Source organism: Ornithorhynchus anatinus, chromosome 13 (genome assembly GCF_004115215.2).
Source record: "Ornithorhynchus anatinus isolate Pmale09 chromosome 13, mOrnAna1.pri.v4, whole genome shotgun sequence".
NCBI lineage: Eukaryota > Metazoa > Chordata > Mammalia > Monotremata > Ornithorhynchidae > Ornithorhynchus > Ornithorhynchus anatinus.
This window is the reverse complement of record NC_041740.1, coordinates 16,167,406-16,193,779: the sequence shown is the minus strand read 5'-3', so window position 1 is coordinate 16,193,779 and position 26,374 is coordinate 16,167,406. Positions and strand designations below refer to the sequence as shown.

The following is a 26,374-nucleotide window of genomic DNA, read 5'->3' as shown; positions in this document are numbered from 1 at the left end:
GGTACTGTTAAGCACTTACTATGTGCCAGGCATTGTACTGAGACTGGAGTGAATAGAAGAATATCAGATTAGACACACTCCCCTTCCCACATGGGGCTTAAAGTCTCAATCCCCATTTTACAGATGAGGTAACTGAGGCACAGAGAAGTGAAGTCACTCATCTAAGGCCACACAGCAAACCAGTGATGGGGCCAGTATTAGAATTTGACCTTTTGACTCCCAGGCCCATGCTCTACCCACTACACCAGGCTGCTTCCTGAGTAGGTTGGATCCTTTAATCCTCCTAGAAACAATACACTAGAAAGGTGGGTGAGAACAATCTGTCTTCCCTTCTAGACTCGTAAACTCCTTGTGGACAGGGAATGCATCTCCCAACTCTGTTGTATTATACTTTCCCAGCAGCCAGTACAATGCTCTGCGTGCAGTAAGCCCTCAATAAATACCACTGATTAATTGATCTGAATCAGAACCAAGACTAAGCACAATAAACTCCAGTTACATACTGATGGGAGAATGACACCTCAGGTCCATGGAAGGAGCGTGCAGGAATTTCTATTCCCCTGTCACCTACCTGTGCCACTCCCAGCACAGGTCAATAGATCTACCTGCTGGTCTCCATGATTCCCTCCCTTGCTTGCAGCACACCTGGAAACAGTGCAATGGGAATTTCTGGAGACGGGCTGCTCTCTCTCCAGGAAGCTCCTGGAGATGGCACAAGTATTGGGGGCTAAAGGCGAGAAAAGGGAGGAGGCACTGGAAAGTGGGGGTGAAGGAGGGGACAGAAAGGGGAGAGAAAGGAATGCTGTGGTTGTAATTTCGTTTTTCCTTTAGGTAGATGGCACCCCAGAGCACAGTCCTATACTCGAGCAGAAGAGACACTTAGGTTGAGTAACGTTTGACCAACGACAACAACATATACCCCTCCCAATCCAAAGTGATTACGAGTAGAGCAGGGGAGGCAACTCACATTTACTCCCAACTTTGCTCTGCTTATCATGAAATACATGAAGCAGCCTACAAAAAGAAACATTTTACTTCCTAGCTGAAATTCTACATTTAAGTATTTGAAACATAACTTTCCTCCTGTCTTTACCAAAGCACATGATGATCCTTAATGTAGAATTTGACTGATAAGTGTCCTCTGGATTAATTTATGATTCAATCCCTTTTATTAAACATAGTTTTTAGTTAATAGGTGTAATATACATTCTTTTTTTATTTCCAAATTTTGCATCTAAGATTAATTTTCTACTAAAATTACAAAAGCTATTAATATGAGCAGACAGTAATTAAGGCATTTAAAGTTTTTTAGTAACATTTTCAGCTTTTCTAAGCTGTTTGTCATTGAAGAGGAAATACTGGTCACAGCATGGATAACAGAGTCAAAACATTTAGCAGCTGAACAGATTATATAAGTGACCACAGGCATTCTCTTGTTTTACCACTTCCCAAAGGAGTTATATTTTAATAGCAGAAAGGAATTTCTGCTGCACTGGAATTTGTTTCATGCTTGTCTTTTTTTTTTAAAAGGATAGTTTTAAATTATTTTCCAAGATATTATAGGTCACTTGCCAGCCACATGCAACTAAATTAACATTTAAATGCAGCCATGCTTTTCTTTTTGCTTACAGCAGTGTGATATTAGAAACAGAATGTAACAGCAGCAGCAGAAGGGAGGGAAGAAACCACATCCCCTCTCTAAAGTGATTGTGTCATTACAGCTTTATCAGTAGTGTAAGGTGCACTTAACAGAATAAATAAATCAAAGGAATTTTAAATCTAGACCTGTAACATTTACCTGGCTAACCTGATAATATTCTTTAAGCCTCCTCAACAATACGAATTAAAAGCAGATCAATCCAATTGAAAAGAAGTGTCTTTAAAATATCGGACCAACCTGTAGAAGCAGCTATAAATGTGCAAAACATGAACAGATTTCTAGGTTTTCGTTACTATAAACTAAACCCAGACACAGTCAGGTGTTGAGCATTGTTTCTTGCTTCAAAATAGGAAGTGTCGGTTTCATCATCTGGTTGGGGAATGAACGGCATAGTTTGGTTCTGCAGATTGTCCCAGTCCACGTCCTTAAAAAGAGGGTGGCACTTCAGCTCTTAAAAAGAAACCAAAGTTAAAGTATTAACACGATACCACCTCCAAATTACTTAGTTTCCTCAAAAGTTCCCTTGTATTTTTAAATGGACAGGGGAGAAGACTCAACTTGTACACAGGATACTGTCCCTTTCTGGGTTCAAACTGACTGGTTTCTCAACTTCTGAGCACTTTTTGGGTGGTCCCATAATTCACATATGTCGGTGGGTTTTTTTCTCCTTGATGTGGTGACTGTACTGGGCACGTAGTAAGCGCTTAACATCATTATTATCCTCACTGATGGCTAATATGTCAAACACTCAAACAGTAGTATTTAGTGAGCCCCTACTGTGTGTGGGACACTGAACTCTAGTAAATAAACATGATCCCTGTCTTCAAGGAGCTTACAGTCTAGCAGGAGAGGTGGATGTTAAAATAATTCAGTCAGGGAAGAAAAGGGGGATATGTACATTAGTGCCAAAGTAATAGATTATGTAAGACATACACTTAAGTGGCACAGAAGTCCTAAAGTGGTAACTGGAAGGTTGAGGAGAAAGAAGTATAACTTGAGAAGATTAGAGTGAAAGCCTCTTGAAGATATAAGTTCAGAAGGGGTTTGAAGTTGGGGAGAACTGTGATCTGACAGATTTGAAGGGGGTAGTGGGGGAGGCAGCAAAAAGGCCTGGGCAAAAGGCCAGTGGTAGAAAAGGAGAGGCACAGTGAGTAGATTAACTGGAGAGTGTAAACTGGGGTGTAGTGGGAGAAGGGAGTGGATAAGTAGGAGGAATAGAGCTTCCTGAGAGTCTTAAAGCTACTGGTCGGGAATTTCTGCTTGATGTGGAGAGGAGAATGGGCAATGATTAGATGTTTTTTAAGGCTGATGGGCAGAATGACGTAGTAGAAAAATGATCCAGTCAGCTAAGTGAAGTGTAGCTTGGAGAGGGGAGACACTGGAGGCAGGGAGCCCAGTGAAGAAGCTGATGTAGTTGTTTAGCCGGGCTATGCCAAGTAATTTGGACTGGACCAGCATGGTGGCTGTTTGGATGGAGAGGATGGGGGTGAATCCTGGAAATGTTAGGGAGAAAAAGTTGCTAGGATTTGGCAGCAGACAAGGATAATGTAGAGGTTGGGGGCTTCAGAGACGGGGAGGATTGGTGACAATGTTAAGTTGTGATGGTAAAGTTGGTGGAGGGAGAGTATTTGGGAGAGAGTAAAGTACATTGCAGACAGTAAGCACTCAATAAATACCATTGAGTGAAGGATGAGGAGTTCAGTTTTGGACATATTGAGCTTGAAATGCCAGGACAATAGACAGCCTTGCAGGGATGTCCTGGAGTCAGGAGGAGATGCAAGAGTACAGAGAGGGTGAGAGGACAGAGCTCATGATGAAGATTCAAGTCAGGAGATGTATGTTTTTAGGGATATGTAGTTTTCATCCTATTGCCAAACCTTCCTGAACTTGGGAGGATGCCAAGGAAGGTGATGGGGTTAGACTGGAGACCAAAATTACCCTGACATTCATGTACTTAGGAAAGTCAGGGGAATGAGCACATCAGTAGATGGGTCAAAATATTTGAGTCTTATCTGCAAGACACAATTTGTGCTCAGGTTCGAATAGTACCTTATATCCAAGTCACCAGAAGGGGAAGAAATGCAAGAATTTGGAACTTTTACTAAGCATCTGTTGACTGTAAGAAAAGCACCTGACACCACCAGGCTCTTAAAGTCATTCATCAACTTGTTGCTTTTTTTTAAAAACAAAAACGGTATTTGTTGAGTGCTTACTCTGTGCCAGACACTGTACTAAGCATTGGGGTAGATACAAACTAATCAGGTTAGAAACAATGCATGTCCCAAAAGGGGCTCACAGCATTAATCCCCACTTTACAGAAGAGGTAACTGAGGCACAGAGAAGTTAAGTGACTTGCCCAAGATCACACAGGAGACAAGGGGCGGAGCTGGGATTAGAACCCAGGTCCTTCTGACTCCCAGGCTCATGCTCTATCCACTAGGTAACTTTGCTTCTCTTGTTGGCATGAACTACAGGGCATGAATACCCTAGGATCTTATTATAAAATGATTTATTATAGAATGGAGTTCTACTGGTTTCTCCTTCTCCCCGACAGGAGGGAGGAAAGGAGAAAGTGCATTTTAGCAGGACACATAGTCTCCAAAAGTATCTGGGACTACATGAAGGGGAAAATGCTTCCTGGTCAACAGCAGTTGACTCAGGAGTGGGATGGGTACGGTCAGTTGGAAAAGAACCAGGGAGATAAAGTTATCCGCCTCTCTGGATGGGTTTTTTTTGTAGGTAACCATATTGCTATTCCTTGCAGTGCTCTGAGTTCAGGACGTGGGCTCTTCCCTGAAGACACTCACTCTCCCAGTGCCCTTTGACTCTTAGTTCCCGTTCCCATCTCTTCCAGCTCCCCCTGGATTTTAGATGGGCACATCCCCTGGGGCTGAGATCAGTGGCAGCAGCGGCAGTTCCCACAGCTTAAGTGTTCATGCTTGAAACTCACACCAGAAAGTTTGAATGTCTTCCAAGGGAAGACCCTGTTCTGTAAGGATCCAAGAACAAGACTACTATTCCCACCTCAAGGCATTGAAGAGGTTCTTTGGCAAAGGGATTAATCCCAAGATGAAATTTGGGAAAGCTTTACCCATTTAGTACTGGGAAATATTTCGAAAAGAAATAATCCCAAAAGGGCAATCTGACAGCCTAAATTAAACATTGCATACCTCAGTGTGGAAAGAGAAATAGAGGGCAAGATCTTTCTTTCCAAACTATAGTCAAGAGCTAAAGGGGGTGTGTGTGTGTTTGTTTTGTGTGTGTGTGTGTGTGTGTGTTTTGGGGCAAGATGGAGCCATTTACTATAGAAAAATTTTACTGAGAAAAAGACTAGTTGCTTATAGTTATTTGATATGAAAGGGCAAAGCTTATTTTAAAAGCTCCAAGCAAAAGCTCTCTAATGCTGAATATATCCTCCATGTCTTCATTTCCCCTTTAAAAAGTGAGGATATAAAAAAAGGGACTCCTGGGACAAATCCCACTATAGTGGGCCTCTTTTTTTTATGGTATTTATTAAGTGCTTACTATGTCCTAGACACTATACTAAGCACAAGGGTAGGTACCTGCTAATCAGTTTGGACATGGTCCATGTCCCAAATGGGGCTCACATTATTCATCCTCATTTTACAGATGAGGTAACTGAAGCACAGAGAAGTGACTCACCCAAGGTTACACAACAGACAAATGGCAGAGTCAGAATTAGAACCCAGGTCCTTCTGACTCTCCGCCTTTGCTCGATCCACTAGAGCATCTTCTACAAAGAGCCATCACGTAATAGCTCTAAATCCTCCAGGGTGGCAAGGAGTACCATCCAGGTAACAGACTAGCCAAGATAAACCTTTGGAGAAGTTAGCTTATGCTACTGAAACGACATTGAGGAATTTTTGTTCCTTTAAATGCAGTAGATACCAAGGCATTTTTGTGAACTCTTTGCTAGCCTCTTTTGCTCACTGAAACTAAGTATATTTATATAATTAATTAATTCATTCAATAGTATTTATTGAGCGCTTACTATGTGCAGAGCACTGTACTAAGCGCTTGGAATGAACAAATCGGCAACAGATAGGGACAGTCCCTGCCCTTTGACGGGCTTACGATCTAATCGGGGGAGACAGACAAGAACAATGGCAATAAATAGAGTCAAGGGGAAGAACATCTCGTAAAAACAATGGCAATTAAATAGAATCAAGGCGATGTACATTTCATTAACAAAATAGGGTAATGAAAATATATACAGTTGAGCAGATGAGTACAGTACTGAGGGGATGGGAAGGGAGAGGGAAAGGAGCAGAGGGAAATGGGGGGAAAAGAGGGTTAAGCTGCGGAGAGGTGAAGGGGGGGCGGTAGAGGGAGTAGAGAGAGAAGGGGAGCTCAGTCTGGGAAGACCTCTTGGAGGAGGTGAGTTTTAAGTAGGGTTTTGAAGAGGGGAAGAGAATCAGTTTGGCGGAGGTGAGGAGAGGGCATTCCAGGACCACGGGAGGACGTGGCCCAGGGGTCGACGGCGGGATAAGCAAGACCGAGGGATGGTGAGGAGGTGGGAGGCAGAGGAGTGGAGCGTGCGGGGTGGGCGGTAGAAAGAGAGAAGGGAGCAGAGGTAGGAAGGGGCAAGGTGATGTAGAGCCTTGAAGCCTAGAGTGAGGAGTTTTTGTTTGGAGTGGAGGTTGATAGGCAACCACTGGAGGTGTTTAAGAAGGGGAGTGACATGCCCAGATCGTTTCCCAAGTGGAGATGAAAACTGGTTTGGGGGATATCTGAGTATCCATTCCCTTAAAACAACTTCTGTTCTTAAAAGCAGGGAAAGTAATTAAAATAAAAATACCTCTCCCCAGTAACAACAAAAAACCAACTACTCACCTTTCAGTCCAGCTCTCTTTGTATTGTCAAGAGTTAAAAGAATGCCTATTGCATTTCGAGAATTATCAGACAACTTTTCTTCACCTTGAGGCCAAGGAATATCTGCAAATACAGCAATAAATTTATTGGCTACCATTAAAATAAAATTACCATATGAATAAAAATTTGTGGTCAGGTTTTGCTTCTTCATTTGATCTAAGCACTGAAGTAGATACAAAGTAGGTCAGAGATAGTCTCTGCCCCACAAGGATTTACAAAATGCAGCAGTAAAGAGAGCAGGTCAATTCCCAATTCCCATTTTACAGATGAGGAAAAACATTTTCAGAAAGGTTAAATGACTTGCCCAAGATTGCACAGCAGGTCAATCAACAGAGCAGGGATCAGAATCCAGGTCCTATGCTTTGCCCACTAGATCACATTGCCTTTCCTGGTAAATGGAACTCATTTTTTAAAATTACCTCTTTTCAGGATATTCTGGAATACTTGCTGAGGGGTTTCATCATTGAAGGGTGGAATTCCTGTTAGAAACTCAAACAAGCAAACTCCAAGAGCCCACCAATCTACCTCAGGACCTGAATTTTAGGAGGAAGTGGCAAAAATGGCAGTCAGTTTAAGGTGGCCATACAACTACAATCATTTTCAGTGTCAAAAGTATCAACTTTGTATCTTTCCTAACACTTCTCTCTGGCTGTCAAGAGATGGCCTCTTGATACTTTGGAAAGAGAGAACAACAGACAAGAAAAGGATAATGAAGAAGGTGAGGGACACAAAGAATCACGAGGGAAAAACAATTAGACAGATGTAAGAAAAATAATGAGGAAAACCCCAAAATAGTAGACTAAGCAAGGAGTTTAGGAATATATAAAGATGGAGGAAAGTGAGAAGCTTTCAAAGAGGGGGGGAAAAAATACAGCATCTATCTCAGCAGGTTTGTAATAACCCTTTTAAAATTAATGTCAGGTCTGGTGCTTTTAGTAAGATCATTAGGCAGTAAGATGTACCAGTGTTCTCAATCTCCAGGTCCCTGATTTATTCCAAATATTTTACCCACTGCTTGTAGAGTACCTGAATAGAAACTGATTAAATTCCTAATGCACAACAAAGGAAAACATTTTATACTGTTAGAGAAGCTATTTAGGGTAATGAAAGTAAGTTTCTAAGGCATTTAGAACAGCCTTAAACTGTCAATAAACTGTCAATAAAATAAAACCTCATTAACAAGAGTAATAATTAAGCCTCCATTCAAGACAGCTGTTGATCCTGGACTGTTCTAGTGCTTGTTACCATATGTAAGATTGTAATTTATTTTTGTGTGCTTAGAATTTGTATTCAATACTCTTTAAATCATCCTATGTTTAAAAAACTCCAAAGTGTTCATTATTTGGAATGATACCTTATTTTTGAAGCAAATATCAAAATTCATAGGTTATCAAGTCACTGCCACCAGTTTCTTATAAAATAAGCAGGCAAAGCAACTTTGAACCTGCTGAAAGAAAAAAAAATGCTGCATGCATTCTACAGTGCTCCTGCAAGCCCAAGACCCACCTTCCCTCTAAGAATCCAAGAGCACACATTCTGCAAACTGACCTTTGGCCTTGCTCCACAAAATTACCATCCTCCTCACCAGTGAGTGTGGTTAGCATTAGTAAACATTGCAAGCTGCAATAAGGAGGGACTTTTAGAAGGATTTAAAATACTATTAGCCAATTCCACTTCCATTACCTTGGGGAAAAAAAAGGAGGAGGAGATGGGAATACACTTTTAGGGTTTTTTGCTTTGCCTTTTTTAGTTGTTTTGTGAGTTCCTTGATTAGAGGTTTTTTTTGGCCCAAACCCAGGCCTTATGAGCTGTCCCAGCAAAGGCATAGGTATTTGCAAGCATAAGTATATGTCCACATTCACTTCAGTCAAAGTCTAATGTGATCACACCTTTAGGCAAGATTATGGTGTTCCAGTTAGTAGCTGTAGTGAAGACAGAATGAATTAAAATTTTACATTCTATAAAACATAGCTTCAATTTGAAATTTGTTTTGGTAATCTGTGGGGATGCAACCAACTATTTTTTACGAGTAAATTATCATAAGAGTTAACTTGAAAGGCCAAAGAGTAGTTCCCACCTACTAACAATCATCTACTCCCAGTAACTCCATAAAGCGGCTGTGCCGACTGAGGTACGGTGTGATGTATCTTGATATCAAGATATTTTTAAATATCTTGAAAAGGAGCTCAGAAAAGAACAGGCTCCACCTGGAGATGAGTGTTGCTCCATGGACCTATCTGAAAACGTCTCACTACTCACGAGAGTGGCAATCCTGTTTTCATTTTATAATGGACTGAAGGAGAAATTATATCCTCTACAATGTGATCTAATTAAACTTTGACTGTTTTCTGTTGAATATACTTGTCCACAAGGTTTTATAGCTACTCACTCACCAGGAGACAGAAATCCTGTATACAAAAAAACAGCAGTTAGGTGTATACTTAGATTATACACAACATTATGCTAGCTGTTAATGAAAATGATTCACGAATCTTGAACCTGGCAGACACCTATTATTTAGTGCCACTAAAATCAATGGCACATTGAGATTTTGTTGTTTTTGCTCTAAAAAGATTTGTTAAATTATCTGAGCAAACACGCACTTCACAAACTGCTGGAAGATAACTTTTAAAGGTCCCACTGAAAAGTTCATTCCTAAATTTGGACTGCAGTTTGGTTGATGGTTTGTGTAAAATTTTTGACAGGCTTTCAAATGCGATCTGGGAATTAGCCAGAGGGAGTTCTCCCTCTGCATCTCCATGCCATGTCATCTCTGGAATAAGAGTAGAATAGTACTCAGGGACTTAATTTCAGGACTTGATTATAGTAAGGCTCCCTCCTCCTCCTCCCCTCATGTAGATTCTGGAATCCCACAGGGAGGAATTTTGGAATCCAAGTCAGACTTGTGGTACATTATTAGCAATACATATTACATTATAGTAAGAGCCCTTTGTATCCCTTCAGAAGATAAGCACATTATATGAGAAGGGATGCTCTATTTCATTTTAACTTTGGTGAAGTTGAGTTTAAAAGCATACGAAAAACAGAAGTTCTGGCTCCTGGGGTCAGGGCTTCTTACCGTGAGTCTGGCCCAAGAGCAGCTCAGGAGCCAGGTAGTCTGGGGTCCCCAAAATCCTCCCATCTTCCAGCGGGGCTGCTCCTCTTCGCACACTCTTGGGAGTTCTATAAGGTGTTCCTGCCTTTGCCTGAAGTGGGGTCTGTGATTTCCAGAAAAGTGGAGAATGAAAACCTAAGTCAATCATCACTTATTTCCAGTACTTTGAGAGAGACTTCTTAGACATGGTATCCTTAGTTGGAGGGTATAGATTTTTAGGGCAGGGGCTGGGAGTCAGAGGACCTGGGTTCTAACCAAGCTCCACCACTGGTTTACTGTGTTATCTTGGACAACTCACTTTACTCTAAGCCTCAGTTTTCTCATCTGCAAAATTAGAATTCAATACTTGTTCTTCCTTCTTAGATTGTTAGTCCCATGTGGGACAAGGGACTGTGTTCAACCTGATTATCTTGTACTTTTAACAGTACTTGGCTGCTCTCCCCATTTTCAAGGCCCTCCTAAAAATGCCACTTTCTCAGGAAGCTCTTCCCAATTAATTTACAACTGTCCAGTCATGCCAACGTAACTATCACCCTTAGTACTGATGTATTTTATTCTGGTTCTCATCACTTGTATTCATGCTTTTAAAATATCTGAACATTGAGTTATTCGGATATTTCATCCCGATTCATTTGTGCTACTTACTTTTAAGCACCCGTGGAGAAATCACTACCCCTAGTATGGAGAACACTTAGCACCCATTGAATCCAATTCTCTGTGCTTGAAATTATTCCTTGATAGTTGGGAAGACTCTTTGAGTGGAGTATTAACTCTATTAGATTATAGGAATTGGGGTACCTTAGGCCCATCATGCTCATATCCCCCAGCCAGCTTCTGTGCAGCTCACAAGAAACCCAGCTACAGCAGGTGCTGCATTTGTTGTCAAGGGGGAAAGCGCTTAGTACACTGCTCTGCACACAGTAAGCGCTCAATAAATACGATTGAATGAATGAAAAAGTCTAGGAGAGTGTGTCCTACTGTTTCTTTTCTACCTGCTCCCTCCTACTCTTAGACTAGTATACCCACTTCATGGACCACACAACCCCAAAATAGAATTCTATTCACCAACACCCTTTGTCCTATTTAATAGTGGGTTAGGTTACTAATCATTTTATAAAAGGATTTATTAGCTACCGGCGACCTTTTCAAAAGCGTGGTCTGCAAGCAGATGTATTATTAGCCCAGTGTTCTGTACACGGTAGGCTCTTAATACATTCCTTTGAAAGTCCGTCCTACCTGAGACACTGAATTGCTGTCCAGTTGGTGTGTACACTAAACATTGCCCTAGTGGCCTGAAGGCTCAAGAGAATTAATTTATCTCCTGAAAGCCCTGATCAAGAGGAAGAGCTGTAAGCACAAGTCTTATGGGAATCCACGGGAAGTATTGAATAAGTTTTTGTAAATTACTTTTGAAATTGTATCCTAACAGCAGGTACTATCACTTTAACTCAGGAGTAAAAAGCATATTGAGAACCATGTGGCCAATTTTACTTTGAACCTGAAAAATTTAAATGCAGATGGTCCCCCAAATAACAGACCCATTCAGATTTCAGAAAACTGCCAAAATTCGACTGGCCATCCAATTTCAGCAGGGTGATAGCTGTTAATTGTGTCCAATACTAATGCTCTTCTTGCAGATGGAACAGAGATGATTCACAGCTAATAAATTTTTCAAAAGTCCCTGGGTTAAGAGAAAGTCACATTACACTTTTAAACAAATAACTTAGTTGGTGTTATATTGTTATAGTGTACTTCCCAAGTGCTTAGTACAGTGCTCTGCACAGAGTAAGCACACAATAAATACAACTGACTGTTAATAAGTTAGTGACAGTAAACATGTGGGAGAATTTCTTGTTAGCCTATCAGGGATACATCCATTTATATTTGACGGTTAGATGCAGAAACCCTGGGAAGGAAGAGTCTGGAGTAGATTGCCTTGAGGTCCCGTCCTCCTCTCTGCCTGTAGAATCAAAGCCAATAAAAAAAATGCTTGTGCACGTACCTCATTCATTTTATAGGACCTTCCTTTTTGAGCGGGGGTAATAGTCATGGGATACGAACCACTACAAACAGATGAGATATCCATTCCTTCTAGAGAAGTCATGCTAATTTTTGATGGCTCCGATGCATTGGATGCATTAATTGAACTGTTGTAACTTCGAAACACCACAGCATTTCTCTTAAATAAGTTCAATGTTTTTACCACCTCCGATGAGGAAGGAGCTAACATGTCATAAAGTTTGATGTCTTTAGCTGCAGATTCCTTAGCCCCTTTTACTACATTTTCCTGACAGCTTGGTGATGCAGTCATAGCATCTTCAATTCTGGATTCCTCAAAGGAGAGCTCTTTAGTGCTCTTATCTCTACTTAAAAATGGCTTTTCTAAAGGGATTTCCATAACAGACATTCCAGGAAAAGATGAATCTGAGTCCGCACTCAAATTTTTCAAAGCTCTACCATCTTCTGGGCCTAGAAAACTGCAACTCAAATCATTTTTCTTACTTTCCTTAATACAATCTTCATCGAGTTCACACAAAAGATTTTTAGCTATTCCTGGCATTGTTGCCGTATCTGGTGTTTGTGGCCCAAAGGTAATATCGTTAGCACTTTTTTCTTGACTACAAAAATCCTCTTGAAGGCCTTTGATGCCAGAGAGCATTAGGCATTGGATTTCAGTTGTTAGTCCCGTTCTTGGATTCGGATGAAATTCCATTATTTCACAGCCACGCTGATAGTCCACATTAGTTTTTTTGTTCTGGATCATTTTTTGACAGGGACTGGTGTCAACAAAATCAAAACTCCTTTTCAAACCAGTTCTTCCAGTGTGTCCCACAGCCAAACTGCCTTTGACGGAAGTCATGGACCGCTGCTGGGGCAGCTGGCCAGTGGATTGGTCTGAATTAGTAGCTGGACAAACCTTGCTGACAGAGAGTTCTCTTGCTTCCCAAGCTTTATTTTCAGAGAGGCATTTTCTAACTAGATTTTTTGCTTCTGAAGCAATCAGTGAGGCAGATCCCGCATCACACAGCTCACTTCTTCTGGCAACTTGGAGGACGTTTGAACCAATGGGAGAAAAGGCTGACTCCAAGACCTTTTTCTTTAAGCTCTTGGTTTCGGTTGAATCTTCACTTTCCTGTAAATACAAAAACTAAAAACTCAAAAAGTTTTTCTTAAAATGGAGAAACAGTCTAAGGAATCTAAATTCCTTAATGAGCTTCTCTCATCTAGATAAGAGCGTAGCCCCTTGACATGAAGCTGATGGGAGAGTTAAGTGAAATACATAATGAGGGGTTTTTCCCCCACTGGGAAAAAAATACTGTTCTTACCTGTACATCTTTTTCCCATCTGGGGCTACTGCAGCATTCTGATTCCACACTGGACACAAATGTGTGGGACTGACTACTGGCACTGGAAGTACCAGCTCGTTTTCTAACTTGTAGCAGGGTGGGCGTCAGACATTTCACTGGCATCCCAGGATTTAAGATGGCAGAATCGAGACCTTCGAATGAAGAGGTAATGCTAGTTCATCATTTCAGAGCCAAAACCTGAAGCTTGTTACAAGCTCTAATTTATTTTCCTTCTAACTACAGATACAGTTGGCATGGACAGGCAAGAGGAATTACTTTTGTTAGGCCATAGCGTATAATTATTTCTCATAGAGTATATACAGAAGGGTTTCCATGCAATGTTAATTTTGCCTAAGCAGCACACAGACAAAAATCTAGAAAGTTGGCCCAAGTTTCTATACCTAGGTTACAAAGTAGCATTCGAAGAACTATGAAACTCAAAGCTAAATTCAGAGGTTGGTATCATTTGTATGCATACATCCTAATTGAAAAAGGACTTGAGGTTCGATCTTCAGATGAAATATGATCTTATAACTAGAATTATAAGTACTGCCCGCAAAAATATTTGTTAATGAAGATCCATGAATGACTTTCTTCCTAAACCATAATAGCAAGTACTTCACAGATGAAAGACTGGAAGAATTATTTTCTCTCGTGTTTAAAAAGTTGCACACTGAAATGTAGTATAACAGAAGTGGCATTCAATTGACGACTGATTTGATGTCAATCAGTGGTATTTACTGAGCACTTACTTTATGCAGAGTACTTTACTGTGGGCTTGGGAGAGTTCAATATAACAGAGATGGTAGACACGTTCCCTGATACTCAGTAATCTCTTCTTAAATTAACTGAATGATGCAGAGATTTAAATAATAATAAAAATCCAAAAAGATTTGGGTTCTAATCTCTGCATCTCAGTTACCTCATCTGTAAAATGGGGATTAAGAGTGTGAGCCCATGTGGGGGACACAATGCATCCAACCTGATTAATTTGTATCTATCCTGGTACTTTGAACAGTGCTTGGCAGATAACAAGCGCTTAACAAGGATCATTATTATTATTATCCCAAATTTTGTTTCCCTCTCCCTTTGTCCCCCATTATTAATTTAGGATTGTTTTGGCCTCACTTTTTAGCTTTTTCCAAAAGTAGCAATACTATCTAGAGGAAAAGAGTTATCTTTTGAGATAAATGATTTTCTTAAAATACTTACATGAATGCAATAATTTATTTGAATATGGAGTAACAGCCTTCTGTTCCACAGACATTGGACAAGGCAGTCCTTGGGAAAGCTGTGCATTTTCAGCTACAGGACTTGTCATAGCTTCAACAGACTCTTGCATTTTCTTTCCAGAGGGTGTGTGCTATTAAAAGGATAAAGTCCTTGCTGAAAAAAAAAAACTGCTAAAAATAAACAAGTATTCAGAATACCCAATTAAATTGGCTTAAAATCCTCAATCTGGATCACATAACTGACACCAAGGTCCTCCAGAAATCCAGAAAGTTATTGGTACTGAAGTGATTTTGATCTATACCTACTCACACCAACTATTAATTCAACAGCTTTTGGAGACTCTGAGGTCTTTGACTATAGGAAGGCCACTGCTGGCTCTAGCTAGGAAGCAGGATAACACCTGATGTCCATGTGGTGGTATGTTGAACAGGCCCCATCTTTTCCTTTGCTCAAAGACCATTTAAGTTTGTCCAGGTAAGAGCCTGGCCCAGAATTTTCATCCTTAGAAAGTTCTATCACACAGGGGTGATAGAACAATCATAGAAGAAGACAGGTCTTCAAACTTCAACTAAGCAGGAGAGAAGTGAGGAGGTCCCTGAGAACTCTAGGAGGAGAATCCTTTTAAGCTTAGCTTTGCTCACTGCCCTTAACTGTGGTTAGGGAAGCTGTGAATTTCTGCATTTGGGTAGGAGACGAGAGGGGTTGGGGAAGGGAGGGAGCCCCTGGATGGCTTTGATGGAGAAAGACAATAAAGGTCAGCTAGGTTTGTAGTTTGTGGCAGCAGGGAGTGGGTATTTGAATGCTCAGGAGGATAGGGAGGGGTAATTTGGAGAGCCTAGTAGTCATGGTACATGTGATCTTTTCCTCTAGACTTTTACCTCACTGTGCGAAGGGAACATGCCTACCAACTTTGTTATATTGTACTTTCCCAAGTGCTTAATTCAATGCTCTGCATATAATAAGCACTCAGTAAATAAGACTGATTGATTTTCCTCTATTGGCAATATGAAACCAAGGGCCCCTGGATTTTGATGTATTGAAAAGAGATAAAGTATGGAAGAAGAAAAGGTGAAGTGTTACCCAAGTGTAGACCAAATGTCTGCTGCAATAAGAAATCTAATGTGGAAGTAAGGTTTTGGCAAGCCAATTTGAAATATTTGTCTTTTACCAAAAATTACATTGAGGGAGAGGATTTCTCTGCAAACTTTGAATGAATACCATATTATAGGAATAAACTCTGTAAAAATGGCTACTGGGAATTAACTATTTCATTTTGGTTTAGCACTTACAAATCCCAAGGAACTGATGAGAGATAACACTTGTCCTGGAGTCCTTGAATAGTCTTGTTTTGGCTTGGCCACTGAGGGAGTGGTCAGGATATCCATCATGTTTATATCTAAGTAGGTAGAAAAAATTAGCATGGCATATTAGGTTATTTTTCCATACTCAAATGAGTTTCTGCCCAAGTCTATATTTAGCTGCAGCAAAAGAACCCACCAGAGTGGCATGTGCCAGCAGGGGCTACCATATCTTTAATAAAGCACTTGTGAACCCATTTTAATTGAAGACATTTTACAAAGAAGTGCAAAAAATGAAGGCTTCCTCCTAAATATACAAAAGATCCATCCAATGGATTTAAAGAAGGCATTATTAAACTTGATGCTTAGGGACACCACAGTCCCCAGTGGATTAAGTAGTCTCTTGAGGGGACAAAATGGTTATTGGGCAGCAAAGATGTATCAATAGGCTGGAGATGAGGGGGAGAGATGGAAGAGAACTGAAGACAAAGCAAGGACTGTGTACATTTTAGAAATATGAGGATAAAGACCAATTCATAACCTAATATGGAGTCTGATGAACAGGAACCAAGAATGGAGGGTGGGGAAGAAGAAGGGTAAAGAGAAGGTAGCGAAGAGAATACAGGACTTTTTTAATGGTATTCGTTAAATACTTATATGTGCCAGGCACTAAACTAAGCACTAGAACAGATACAAGTCAATTAGCTTGGATGCAGTCCATGTCCCATGTGGATTTCACAGTCTTAATCCTCATTTTACAGATGAAGTAGCTGAGGCACAGAGAAAATAAGTAACTTGTCCAAGGTCACATAGCAGACATGTGGTGGAGCCAGGATTATTCATTCATTCATTCAATCATATTTATTGAGCGCTCACTATGTGCACAGCACTGTACTAAGCACTTGGAATTATACTTCGGCAACAGATTAGAAGCCAGGTCCTCTGACTCCCAGGCCTGTGCTCTTGCCACCAGGGCATACTGCCTCTCCTGCAGGTGGTTATGATTTATGGATTAGGAACATAAAGGGAAGTAGGATAACCAGGTAAAATTCAAGAAGATTTAGGGCAAAAAACCCCAAAACAAAAACCATTTTAAACAGACTAGGTTCTGATTTGCTACCTCCAGTAGAAAGATTACATTGTGTCATGTAACTGTTCATTAATATAACCAGGGAATTTAATAGTAACTGTTTTAAAGTTCAGTTGCTATGAACTCTAAACAATTACCATTAATTCACCCACAGAGTTAGCTCTAATGATCTGTTGATCTAGTAGGAGAAGCCCAATATGCCCAAGTGCCGAAATAGCAAGTGAGATTGTAGTGGCATGAATGACTGACAGGTTTTTCCTATCATTTCCTATCATTCATGCCACTATAATCTCACTTGCTATTTTTCCTACCTCTGGTTCTGGGTAATACTTACTCAAAACTGTGGCACACAAAATCAAATGTGTTTAGATAAAACCGCCATGGTCAAGGAAAGCTGAGGTCCCAGGTTTCTAAGAAATGCCCAAGTTCAGTGAGGAGGAACTGGGGTGCAGTTGGATAGCATTAAAAGTTGATTTTTAAAAATAAAAAATGAATGGTCATTTCTGAGCAATATTTGTGAATTTTTAAAAATGTGAACCCTTTGCCTCTAGCTTGGAAAGTTCTATTGGTGTGAGGAATGAAGGGATTCTTGCCTTTAGCAATAGTTTCTCATTTAGCTACACTGCACTGAAATCCTCAAAGCGTGAAGGGCTCCACCTAACAATCAAACCACATCTCCTCCAGGAAGCTTTCCCTGACTATTAGATTTTACCCAACAAGCTGTATGGTTTTCAAGATCAAATAAGCACTAAGAGCAAATATGTGAAGGTTAAAACAAAATCAAGCATGATGAAATACATTTTCCAACACTTACCAGGATATTTTTCTTACCTCGGTTCAGAGCCACTTGGGAAAGGCCAAAGTCTGTCAGTTTAATGTGACCCTCATTAGATATAAGCATATTGTCTGGTTTCAAATCCCTGCAGAAACATAAGAGAAGAAATAAATCACCCACTGATGAGGTAGATCTAGGTTCCCATGTGTGCACTAGACTACTTCCCTTCGGCTGCAAAGGGAAGCAATAGGGCCAACAGAGACCAAGGAGTTTTGGTGGAGTTTGGGAATTTGGAAACCCTAGAGATAGAAACCCCTAATGAGGACCTAGCAGCTGTTCTAAGGAACTGGAAATTTGTATATAATGAAGTAATTCCTCCTTGCTCACGTATAGATAGATGCCCTTGGTGATTAGATCAATTTCTTTGATGGCATACATTAAACGCTTACTAGATGCCAGGCCCTGTACTAAGTGCTGGGGTAGATACAAGCTAGTCATCTTGGACACAGTCCAATTCCCCCATGGGGTTCACAGTTTTAATCCCCGTTTTACAGATGAGGTAATTTAGGCATGGAGAACTGAAGTGACTTGCCCAAAGTCACACAGCAGACAAGTGGCGGAGTCGGGATTAAAACCTACGTCCCTCAATCTCCCAAACCTGTGATCTATCCACAAGGCCATGCTTGTTCTCCCCGGGCTAGTTTTTGGTTTGGGTTTTGCAGTATTCCACTTCTGATGTTCAAATGTTCAAGGAAATAATTAGAAGAGATAAAAACTCGTTTACTCGTTACCTGTGGATTATTTTATGTCTGTGAAGATAATCTAGAGCGAGTGCTACTTCAGAAATGTATTTCACAGCCATTTCTTCATCAAAGTAACCATATATGTGCAGGAGAGATTTGACGTCTCCCCCTATAAGATATTCCATCACCTGCCACAGAAAGAACATATTGAAGAGTGAAAATTAGATCTTGATTTAAAAAAAAGTTACCAATATAATTCTATAATGCAAGCTGCCAAACCACTAGAAGCTTGAAGAAAAGGCTTGAGATTTTTGGTGAGAACCTGCGGCTTTGACCCCAACACTTTAAAACTGAATAAAATCCCCACCCTGCAGAATACTCAAGAGCCCTACCCTCCAGACCTTCTGGTCCAAACCAATGCTCCTCAACCCAGTATTTAACTTCTAACTTACTCAAACCTATATCAACCACTTGGATGCTCTTTATGCACTTGGATCTCTACGCCTTAAGCACTTGATAGTCATTTCTAGACTGTGAGCCCGTTGTCGGGTAGGGATTGTCTCTATTTGTTGCCGAACTGTACTTTCCAAGCACTTAGTACAGTACAGTGATTCAAATACAATTTGAATGAATTCCACAGCACTTATTCACACATCCCTATACTCTCCCATTTTCACTACCTCTATTTTAATCCCTGTCTCCCTTTCTAGAGGTATGTAAACTCCTGGTGGGCAGGGATTATGTCTAGCAACTCTACTGCACCGTACTCCCTCAAGTGCTCAGGACAGTGCTCGGCACACAGAAAGTGCTTACAACTGTGCTCTGCACACAGAAACTGCTCAATATATACCTTTGATTAAATAACTCTGGGTTCAGGCTGACTTTCCTCCTATTCTATTAACCTTCCCCTCTAGACTGTAAGCTCATGGTGGGCAAGGAAGGTGTCCTTTATATTGTACTCTCCCAAGAGCTTGGTACAGTGCTCTTCACATAGTAAGCACTCTATAAATGTGATTGATTGATTTCAACAACTCTTGTCGCTCACCGTTCACCCCTTTCACGAACCCCCAACAATTCACTCAGAAGAGTTCCATAATCCTCCATGAATTCTCTCTGGCTCCACCACTAACCTTTGGAACCAGTGATTACTCCCACAAGTCTTCTCTTCCTGAAACTCACCTTTCACCCTGTGTTAACCAATCACCAGGATCATTCCCTCCACCTCTTAATCAGGTTAATCCCTTCTTCCACCAAAAAACCCACCCATTCCTCAAAGCAAAATTAAAAAACACAAAAGAAAAAGAGCTTCAGATTAGTAGTCATAAAAAGCAAGAAAAAGCCTAGTTTGATAAAATAACTCAACGAAATCCAAGTATATGCTTACAAAAAACCCTCAAAAGGAATACTTTAAACTCCCAGGAGGGGAAACCTTAAAAGGCAAACAAAGCAATATCCACTCACATTTTAATTAAAGCAAAAGAAACCCAGACCACAAAACTAACAAAAGTAGCCACATCTATTTGGCAGAGCACTTCCACTCTTAATAAATGCCATAATAACTAGCGAATTGACAAATAAGAATTCAGTTATTTTTCTTAAAGTTCTATCATGAGGTAGGAAATCAGAGTTTTGTAACTATCCAAGGGAATTTCAAGGAAACAGAGAGCACTCGCCCACAGTTACTAGGTAGCTCTTTCACCCACAGAGTCAGGCTTCACAGACATTCTTGCTCTTTGCAAAGAACACCCCTCCTCAAGCTCCCAAACACTTCAGCATCTAATGGATTCATTCATTATATCATAGGATCACTGTACTAAGAGTTTGCAAAGTACAATTCAGCAAGAGAGAGACAATTCCAGCCCACAACGGGCTCACAGTCTAAAGGGGGACACAGACATCAAAACAAGTAAACAGGCATCAATATAAATAGAAATATATGTACATATATACACAAGTGCTGTGGAGCAGGGAGAGGCGGGTAGAGCAAAGGGGGTGAGTCAGGGTAATGGGGAAGGGAGGGAGAGCTGAGAAAAAGGGGGGCTTAGTTTGGGAAGGCCTCTTGGAGGTGAGCCTTCAGTAGGGCTTTGAAGGGAAGAAGTGTGATTTTTGGCGGATTTGAGGAGGGAGGGCATTCCAGGCAAGAGTAGGACCAGGAGTCGACAGCGGGACAGGTGAGAACGAGGCCCACTGAGAAGGTTAGCACTAGAGGAGCGGAGTGTGCAGGCTGGGATGCAGAAGGAGAGAAGGGAGGTGAGGTAGGAGGGGGCAAGGTGATAGAGAGCTTGGAAGGCAATAGTGAGGAGTTTTTTTTCAATGGTAACAGTGGCAGCATAAGACAACAGTCAATGTCACTAATTTTGTTTCATGACCTACCAGGCTACCTTTGAACAGGTACTCACCAGGTAAACATTATTTGCTGACTGGAGAGAATAATACAGATGAACAATGAAAGGACTTTTGCTGAGAGCCAATGCATCTCTTTCTGCTTGGATTTGATGAGTCATATTTTTATTGATCATATCTGCCTTTTTGACAACCTACCGAAAAGGACAAAAATTGCATTAGACACACACTACACTACCTTGTTACTTACAACACACAAAACATGCCCACCCAACTAGTGCCCACATGCATACTTCCTCATCTACCACAAAACATACTTTTACGTTAAAGAATTATTTGACTTTTGACATTACTAAAAACTGAAAGCAATCCTCTTCAGCTCCACACAACATGTACATAGCACTGGGAAGCAGCCTGGCCTAGTGGAAAGAGCTCCGGACTAGAAGTCAGTGGACCTGAGTTCTAAACCTGGCTCTGCCACTTGTCTGCCATGGGACTTGGGTCAAGCCACTGCCTCAGTTCCCTCATCTGCAAAATGGATCAATACCTATGGATCAATAACCCACGTTTTCACAACAGGTTAACTACTGAGACGTAGGGTGCGAGAAGCAGAAGGAGAAAGTCAAAGTATGAATATCGGCTGCAACTTACAACAGAGAGGGAAGAGGAAATGATATGTGACCACCTGATTCACCTCCTAGACCCCTTCCCAGCCCCACAGCACTATGTACAGATCTGCAATTTACTTATACCAATGTCTGTCTTCCTGGATGGACTGTAACTCAATGTGGGCTGGGAGTTTGTCTGTTTATTGTTATACTGCAGTCTCCCAAGTGGTTAGTACAGTGCATAACTCCACATCAAACAAAATCTCCTCACCCCTGGCTTCAAAGCAGTCAATCACCTTGCCCCCTCCTACCACACCTCTCTACTCTCCTACTACAACCCAGCTGGCACACTTCTCACTGTGACACCTCCACCGACCCCTGGCCACATCTGCCTCTGGCCTGGAACACCCTCCCTCCTCAAATCCAACAGACAATGACTGCCCCCCACCCTTCAAAGTTTTATTGGAGGCCCATCTCCTCCAAGAGGCCTTCCCTGACTAAGCTCTCCTTTCTTCTTCTCCCACTCCTTTCTGCGTTGCTCTGACTTGATCCCTTTCACAGGAGCTCGGACTCTTCGGCCCAAAACCCACCCAGCAGGGCTCAGTGAACCCCAGGGAAATCTAGACCTTTCCCACCCCGATTAGGCCCCCATGTGCCTCTCTCTCTCACAAACACATTCATTCATATTTATCGAGCTCTTACTGTGTGCAGCACACTGTACTAAGCGCTTGGGAGAGTACAATAAACAATTTACTTGTTTGTTTTGATGCCTGTCTCCCTCTTCTAGACTGTAAGCCCATTGTGGGCAGGGATCGTCTCTGTTGCTGATTTGTACGTTCCAAGCGCTTAGTACAGTGCTCTGCACCCAATAAATGCTCAACAAATACGATTGAATAAATAATTCTATTTATAGTCATGCCTGTTTGTTTGTTTTGATGTGTATGTATCTATAATTCCATTTATTTATATTGATGCCTGTTTACTTGTTTTGATGTCTGCCTCCCCCCTTCTAGACTGTAAGCCCGGTGTGGGCAGAGACTGTCTCTCTTTATTGTTGAATTGTGCTTTCCCAGCGCTTACTACAGTGCTCTGCACACAGTCAGCGCTCAATAAATACGACCGAATGAAGGAACAATACACAGATATATGTCCCGCCCACAACTCGCTTACAGTCTAGAGGGAGAGACGGGCATTAATATAAATGAATAAATGACTGACACGGACATAAGAGCTGAGAGCTCACCTCCTCCAGGAGGCCTTCCCAGACTGAGCCCTCCCTTTCCCTCTGCCCCTCTTCCCCTCCCCATCGCCCCTCTTCCTTCCCTCTGCTCTACCCCCTTCCCCTCCCCACAAAACTTTGCATATTTGTATATATTAATTACTCTTTATTAATGATGTGTCTATATCTATGATTCTATTTATCTATTCTGATGGTAGTGATGCCTATCTCCTTGTTTGGCAGAGAAGCAGCGTGGCTCCGTGGAAAGAGCCCGGGCTTGGGAGTCAGAGGTCATGGATTCTAATCCTGGCTCCGCCGTTTGTCAGCTGTGTGACCTTGGGCAAGTCACTTCACTTCTCTGGGCCTCAGTTACCCCATCTGTAGAATGGGGATGAAGTCTGTGAGCCCCACATGGGACAACCTGATCACCTTGTATCCTCCCCAGCGCTTAGAACAGTGCTTTGCACATAGTAAAAGCTTAACAAATGCCATTATTATTAGAGAAGCAGCGTGGCTCAGTGGAAGGAGCACGGGCTTGGGAGTCAGAGGTCATGGGTTCGAATCCCCGCTCCACTTGTCAGCTGTGTGACTGTGGGCAAGTCACTTCACTTCTCTATGCCTCAGTTCCCTCATCTGTCAAATGGGGATTAACTGTGAGCCTCCTGTGGGACAACCTGATGACCCTGTATCTACCCCAGCGCTTAGAACAGTGCTCTGCACATAGTAAGCGCTTAACAAATATCAACATTATTAAGTCAGGGCGATGCAAAGGGGAGTGGGGAAAGGAGGAGGGAGTCTTAGAGGAGATAATAATCATAATAATCAGCTTGCCTCACGTGAGGCTCACAGTCTTCATCCCCATTCTGCAGATGAGGTAACTGAGGCACAGAGAAGTTAAGTGACCCGCCCACGGTCACACAGCTGACAAGTGGCAGGGCCGGGATCAGAACCGAGGAGATGGGTGTCTCTGTATGTCTCCCCACCCCGATGCTTTTGTTTTGTTTTGAGAAGCAGCGTGGCTCAGTGGAAAGAGCCCGGGTTTGGGAGTCAGAGGTTGTGGGTTCTAATCCCGGCTCCGCCACTTATTGGCTGTGTGACTTTGGGCAAGTCACTTGACTTCTCTGGGCCTCGGTTACCTCATCTGGAAAATGGGGGTGAAGACTGTGAGCCCCACGTGGGACCACCTGATGACCTTGTATCAACGCTTGTATCAATCCCAGCTCTCCCACTTGTCAACTGTGTGACTGTGGGCAAGTCACTTCACTTCTCTGTGCCTCAGTTACCTCATCTGTAAAATGGGGACTAAGACTGTGAGCCCCATATGGGGCAACCTGATTCCCCTGTGTCTACCCCAGCGCTTAGAACAGTGCTCTGCACCTAGTAAGCGCTTAACAAATACCAACCTTATTATTATTCATTCATTCATTCAATAGTATTTATTGAGCGCTTACTAGGTGCAGAGCACTGTACTAAGCGCTTGGAATGAACAAGTCGGCAACAGATAGAGACAGTCCCTGCCGTTTGTCGGGCTTACAGTCTAATCGGGGGGAGACGGACAGACGAGAACAATGGCAATAAATAGAGTCAAGGGGAAGAACATCTCGTAAAAACCATGGCAACTAAATAGAATCAAGGCACCCCAGCGCTTAGAACAGTGCTCGGCACATAGTAAGCGCTTAACAAATACCAACATTATTATTATTATTCCCCCCCAGCGCTTAGAACAGTGCTTGGCACATAGGAAGCGCTTAAAAAATACCACCATTATTATTATTCCCCCCAGCGCTTAGAACAGTGTTTTGGCACGTAGTAAGCGCTTAGCAAATACCACCATTATTATTATTCCCCCCAGCGCTTAGAACAGTGTTTTGGCACGTAGTAAGCGCTTAACAAATACCACCATTATTATTATCAACCCCAGCGCTTAGAACAGTGCTCGGCACATAGGAAGTGCTTAACAAATACCAGCATCATTATTATTTTGTTGCTGCCGACCTGTAGTTTCCAAGCGCTTAGCCCAGTGTCCCGCGCAGCGTGATGGCTCGCTAAATACTGACGCCTGCCTGCCTGCCTGCCTGCGGCCGCAGCCGTCGACTGATGGCGGGCGGTCCTTCCTCCCCGCGCCGCTCTCACCTTGACGGCGTACAGCTTGCCGGTCCGGCTCCCCAGGTAGACCTTCCCGAAGGCCCCGCGGCTGATGGGCTTCACGATGGTGAAGTCCTCGATGGAGGGCGGCGCGGGCACCGGGAACGACTTGCCCCCCGCCTCCTCCTCCTCCTCCTCCTTCTCCGCCTCCGCCCGCTCCCCCGGTCCCATCGTCGTCGTCGTCGTCGTCGTCCTCCTCCTCGTCGAGGCCACCGCCGCCGCCGCCGCGCGCGCGCCCGCCAACCCCATTCAAAACGAGGCCCCGCCCCCTGACGTCACCGCACGTCCCGCCACGCGCGCACGGGACGCAACGGCGCACGCGACCGCGCCCCTTCAAATCCCGCCCTCTCCTCGCGCTCCGGCCCAAATCACGCGATAGCGCGCGAATTCCAGTCGAATTGAGTCATTCGTCCAATAGCATTGATTGAGCGCTTACTAGGTGCAGGGCACTGGACTAAGCGCCTGGAGTGTACGATTCGGCAACACATAGAGATGATTCATTCATTCAATAGTACTGATTGAGCGCTTACTATGTGCACAGGACTGTACTAAGCGCTTGGAATGTACAATTGGGCAACAGAGACGATTCATTCAACAGTATTTATTGAGCGCTTACTATGTGCAGAGCACTGTGCTAAGCGCCTGGAGTGTACGATTCGGCAACAGAGATGATTCATTCAATAGTATTTATTGAGCGCTTACTATGTGCAGAGCGCTGTACTAAGCGCTTGGAATGGACAATTTGGCAACAGAGACGATTCATTCACTCAATAGTACTTATTGAGTGCTTACTATGTACAGAGCACTGTACTAAGCGCTTGGAATGTACGATTCGGCAACAGAGACCATATTCACTGGTATTTATTGAGCGCTTACTATGTGCAGAGCGCTGTACTAAGCGCTTGGAATGTACAATTTGGCATCAGAGACGATTAATTCATTCAATAGTACTTATTGAGTGCTTACTACGTACAGAGCACTGTACTAAGCGCTTGGAATGTACAATTCGGCAACAGAGACACTTCATTCGATAGTACTTATTGAGAGCTTACTATGTGCAGAGCACTGTACTAAGCGCTTGGAATGTACGATTCGGCAACAGAAAGAGACGATTCGTTCATTCAATGGTATTTATTGAGCGCTTACCTCGTGCAGAGCACTGTACTAAGCGGTTGGAATGTACAATTTGGCAACAGAGATGATTCATTCATTCAATAGTATTTATTGAGCGCTTACTATGTGCAGAGCACTGTACTAAGCGCTTGGAATGTACGATTCGGCAACAGATAGAGACGATTCATTCATTGGTATTTATTGAGCACTTACTATGTGCAGAGCACTGTACTAAGTGCTTGGAGTGTACGATTCGACAACAGCTAGAGACCATTCTTTCATTCGGTAGTATTTATTAAGCGCTTACTATGCTTTTGGAATGTACAATTCAGCAACAGATAGAGACGATTCATTCATTCACTCAATCGTATTTACTGAGTGCCTACTATGTGCAGAGGACTGTATTAAGTGTTTGGAATGTACGATTCGGCAACAGAGACGATTCATTCATTCAATAGTTTTTATTGAGAGCCTACTATTGCAGAGCACTGTACTAAGCGCTTGGAATGTACGATTCGGAAAGAGACGATTCATTCATTGGTATTTATTGAGCGCTTACTATGTGCAGTGCGCTGTACTAAGCGCTTGGAATGTACAATTCGGCAACAGAGACGCTTCATTCATTCGATAGTACTTATTGAGAGCTTACTATGTGCAGAGCACTGTACTAAGCACTTGGAATGTACGATTCGGCAACAGAAAGAGACGATTCATTCATTCAATGGTATTTATTGAGCGCTTACCTCGTGCAGAGCACTGTACTAAGCGGTTGGAATGTACAATTCGGCAACA

General features: G+C 42.4%; 1 protein-coding gene across 2 annotated transcripts; it reads right to left on the bottom strand.

Moving 5' to 3' along the window:
* Positions 1–950: 950 nt before the first annotated feature.
* MASTL (microtubule associated serine/threonine kinase like) lies at positions 951–24,605 on the bottom strand. Of its 2 annotated transcripts, XM_029078135.2 has the most exons (13): positions 24,458–24,605; positions 20,554–20,691; positions 18,203–18,342; positions 17,468–17,556; positions 15,538–15,644; positions 14,228–14,378; positions 12,995–13,167; positions 11,671–12,801; positions 9,633–9,771; positions 8,947–8,961; positions 6,973–7,086; positions 6,515–6,616; positions 951–2,110 (listed from the first exon to the last, which is right to left on the bottom strand). In XM_029078135.2, the coding sequence occupies exons 2-13, from the start codon at positions 20,671–20,673 to the stop codon at positions 1,953–1,955; spliced, it is 2,439 nt and encodes an 812-aa protein (XP_028933968.2). In that variant the 5' UTR covers positions 20,674–20,691; positions 24,458–24,605; the 3' UTR covers positions 951–1,952. The 2 variants fall into 2 exon arrangements, with proteins under 2 accessions (XP_028933968.2, XP_039769777.1); XM_039913843.1 differs by lacking the exon at positions 8,947–8,961.
* Positions 24,606–26,374: the final 1,769 nt, after the last annotated feature.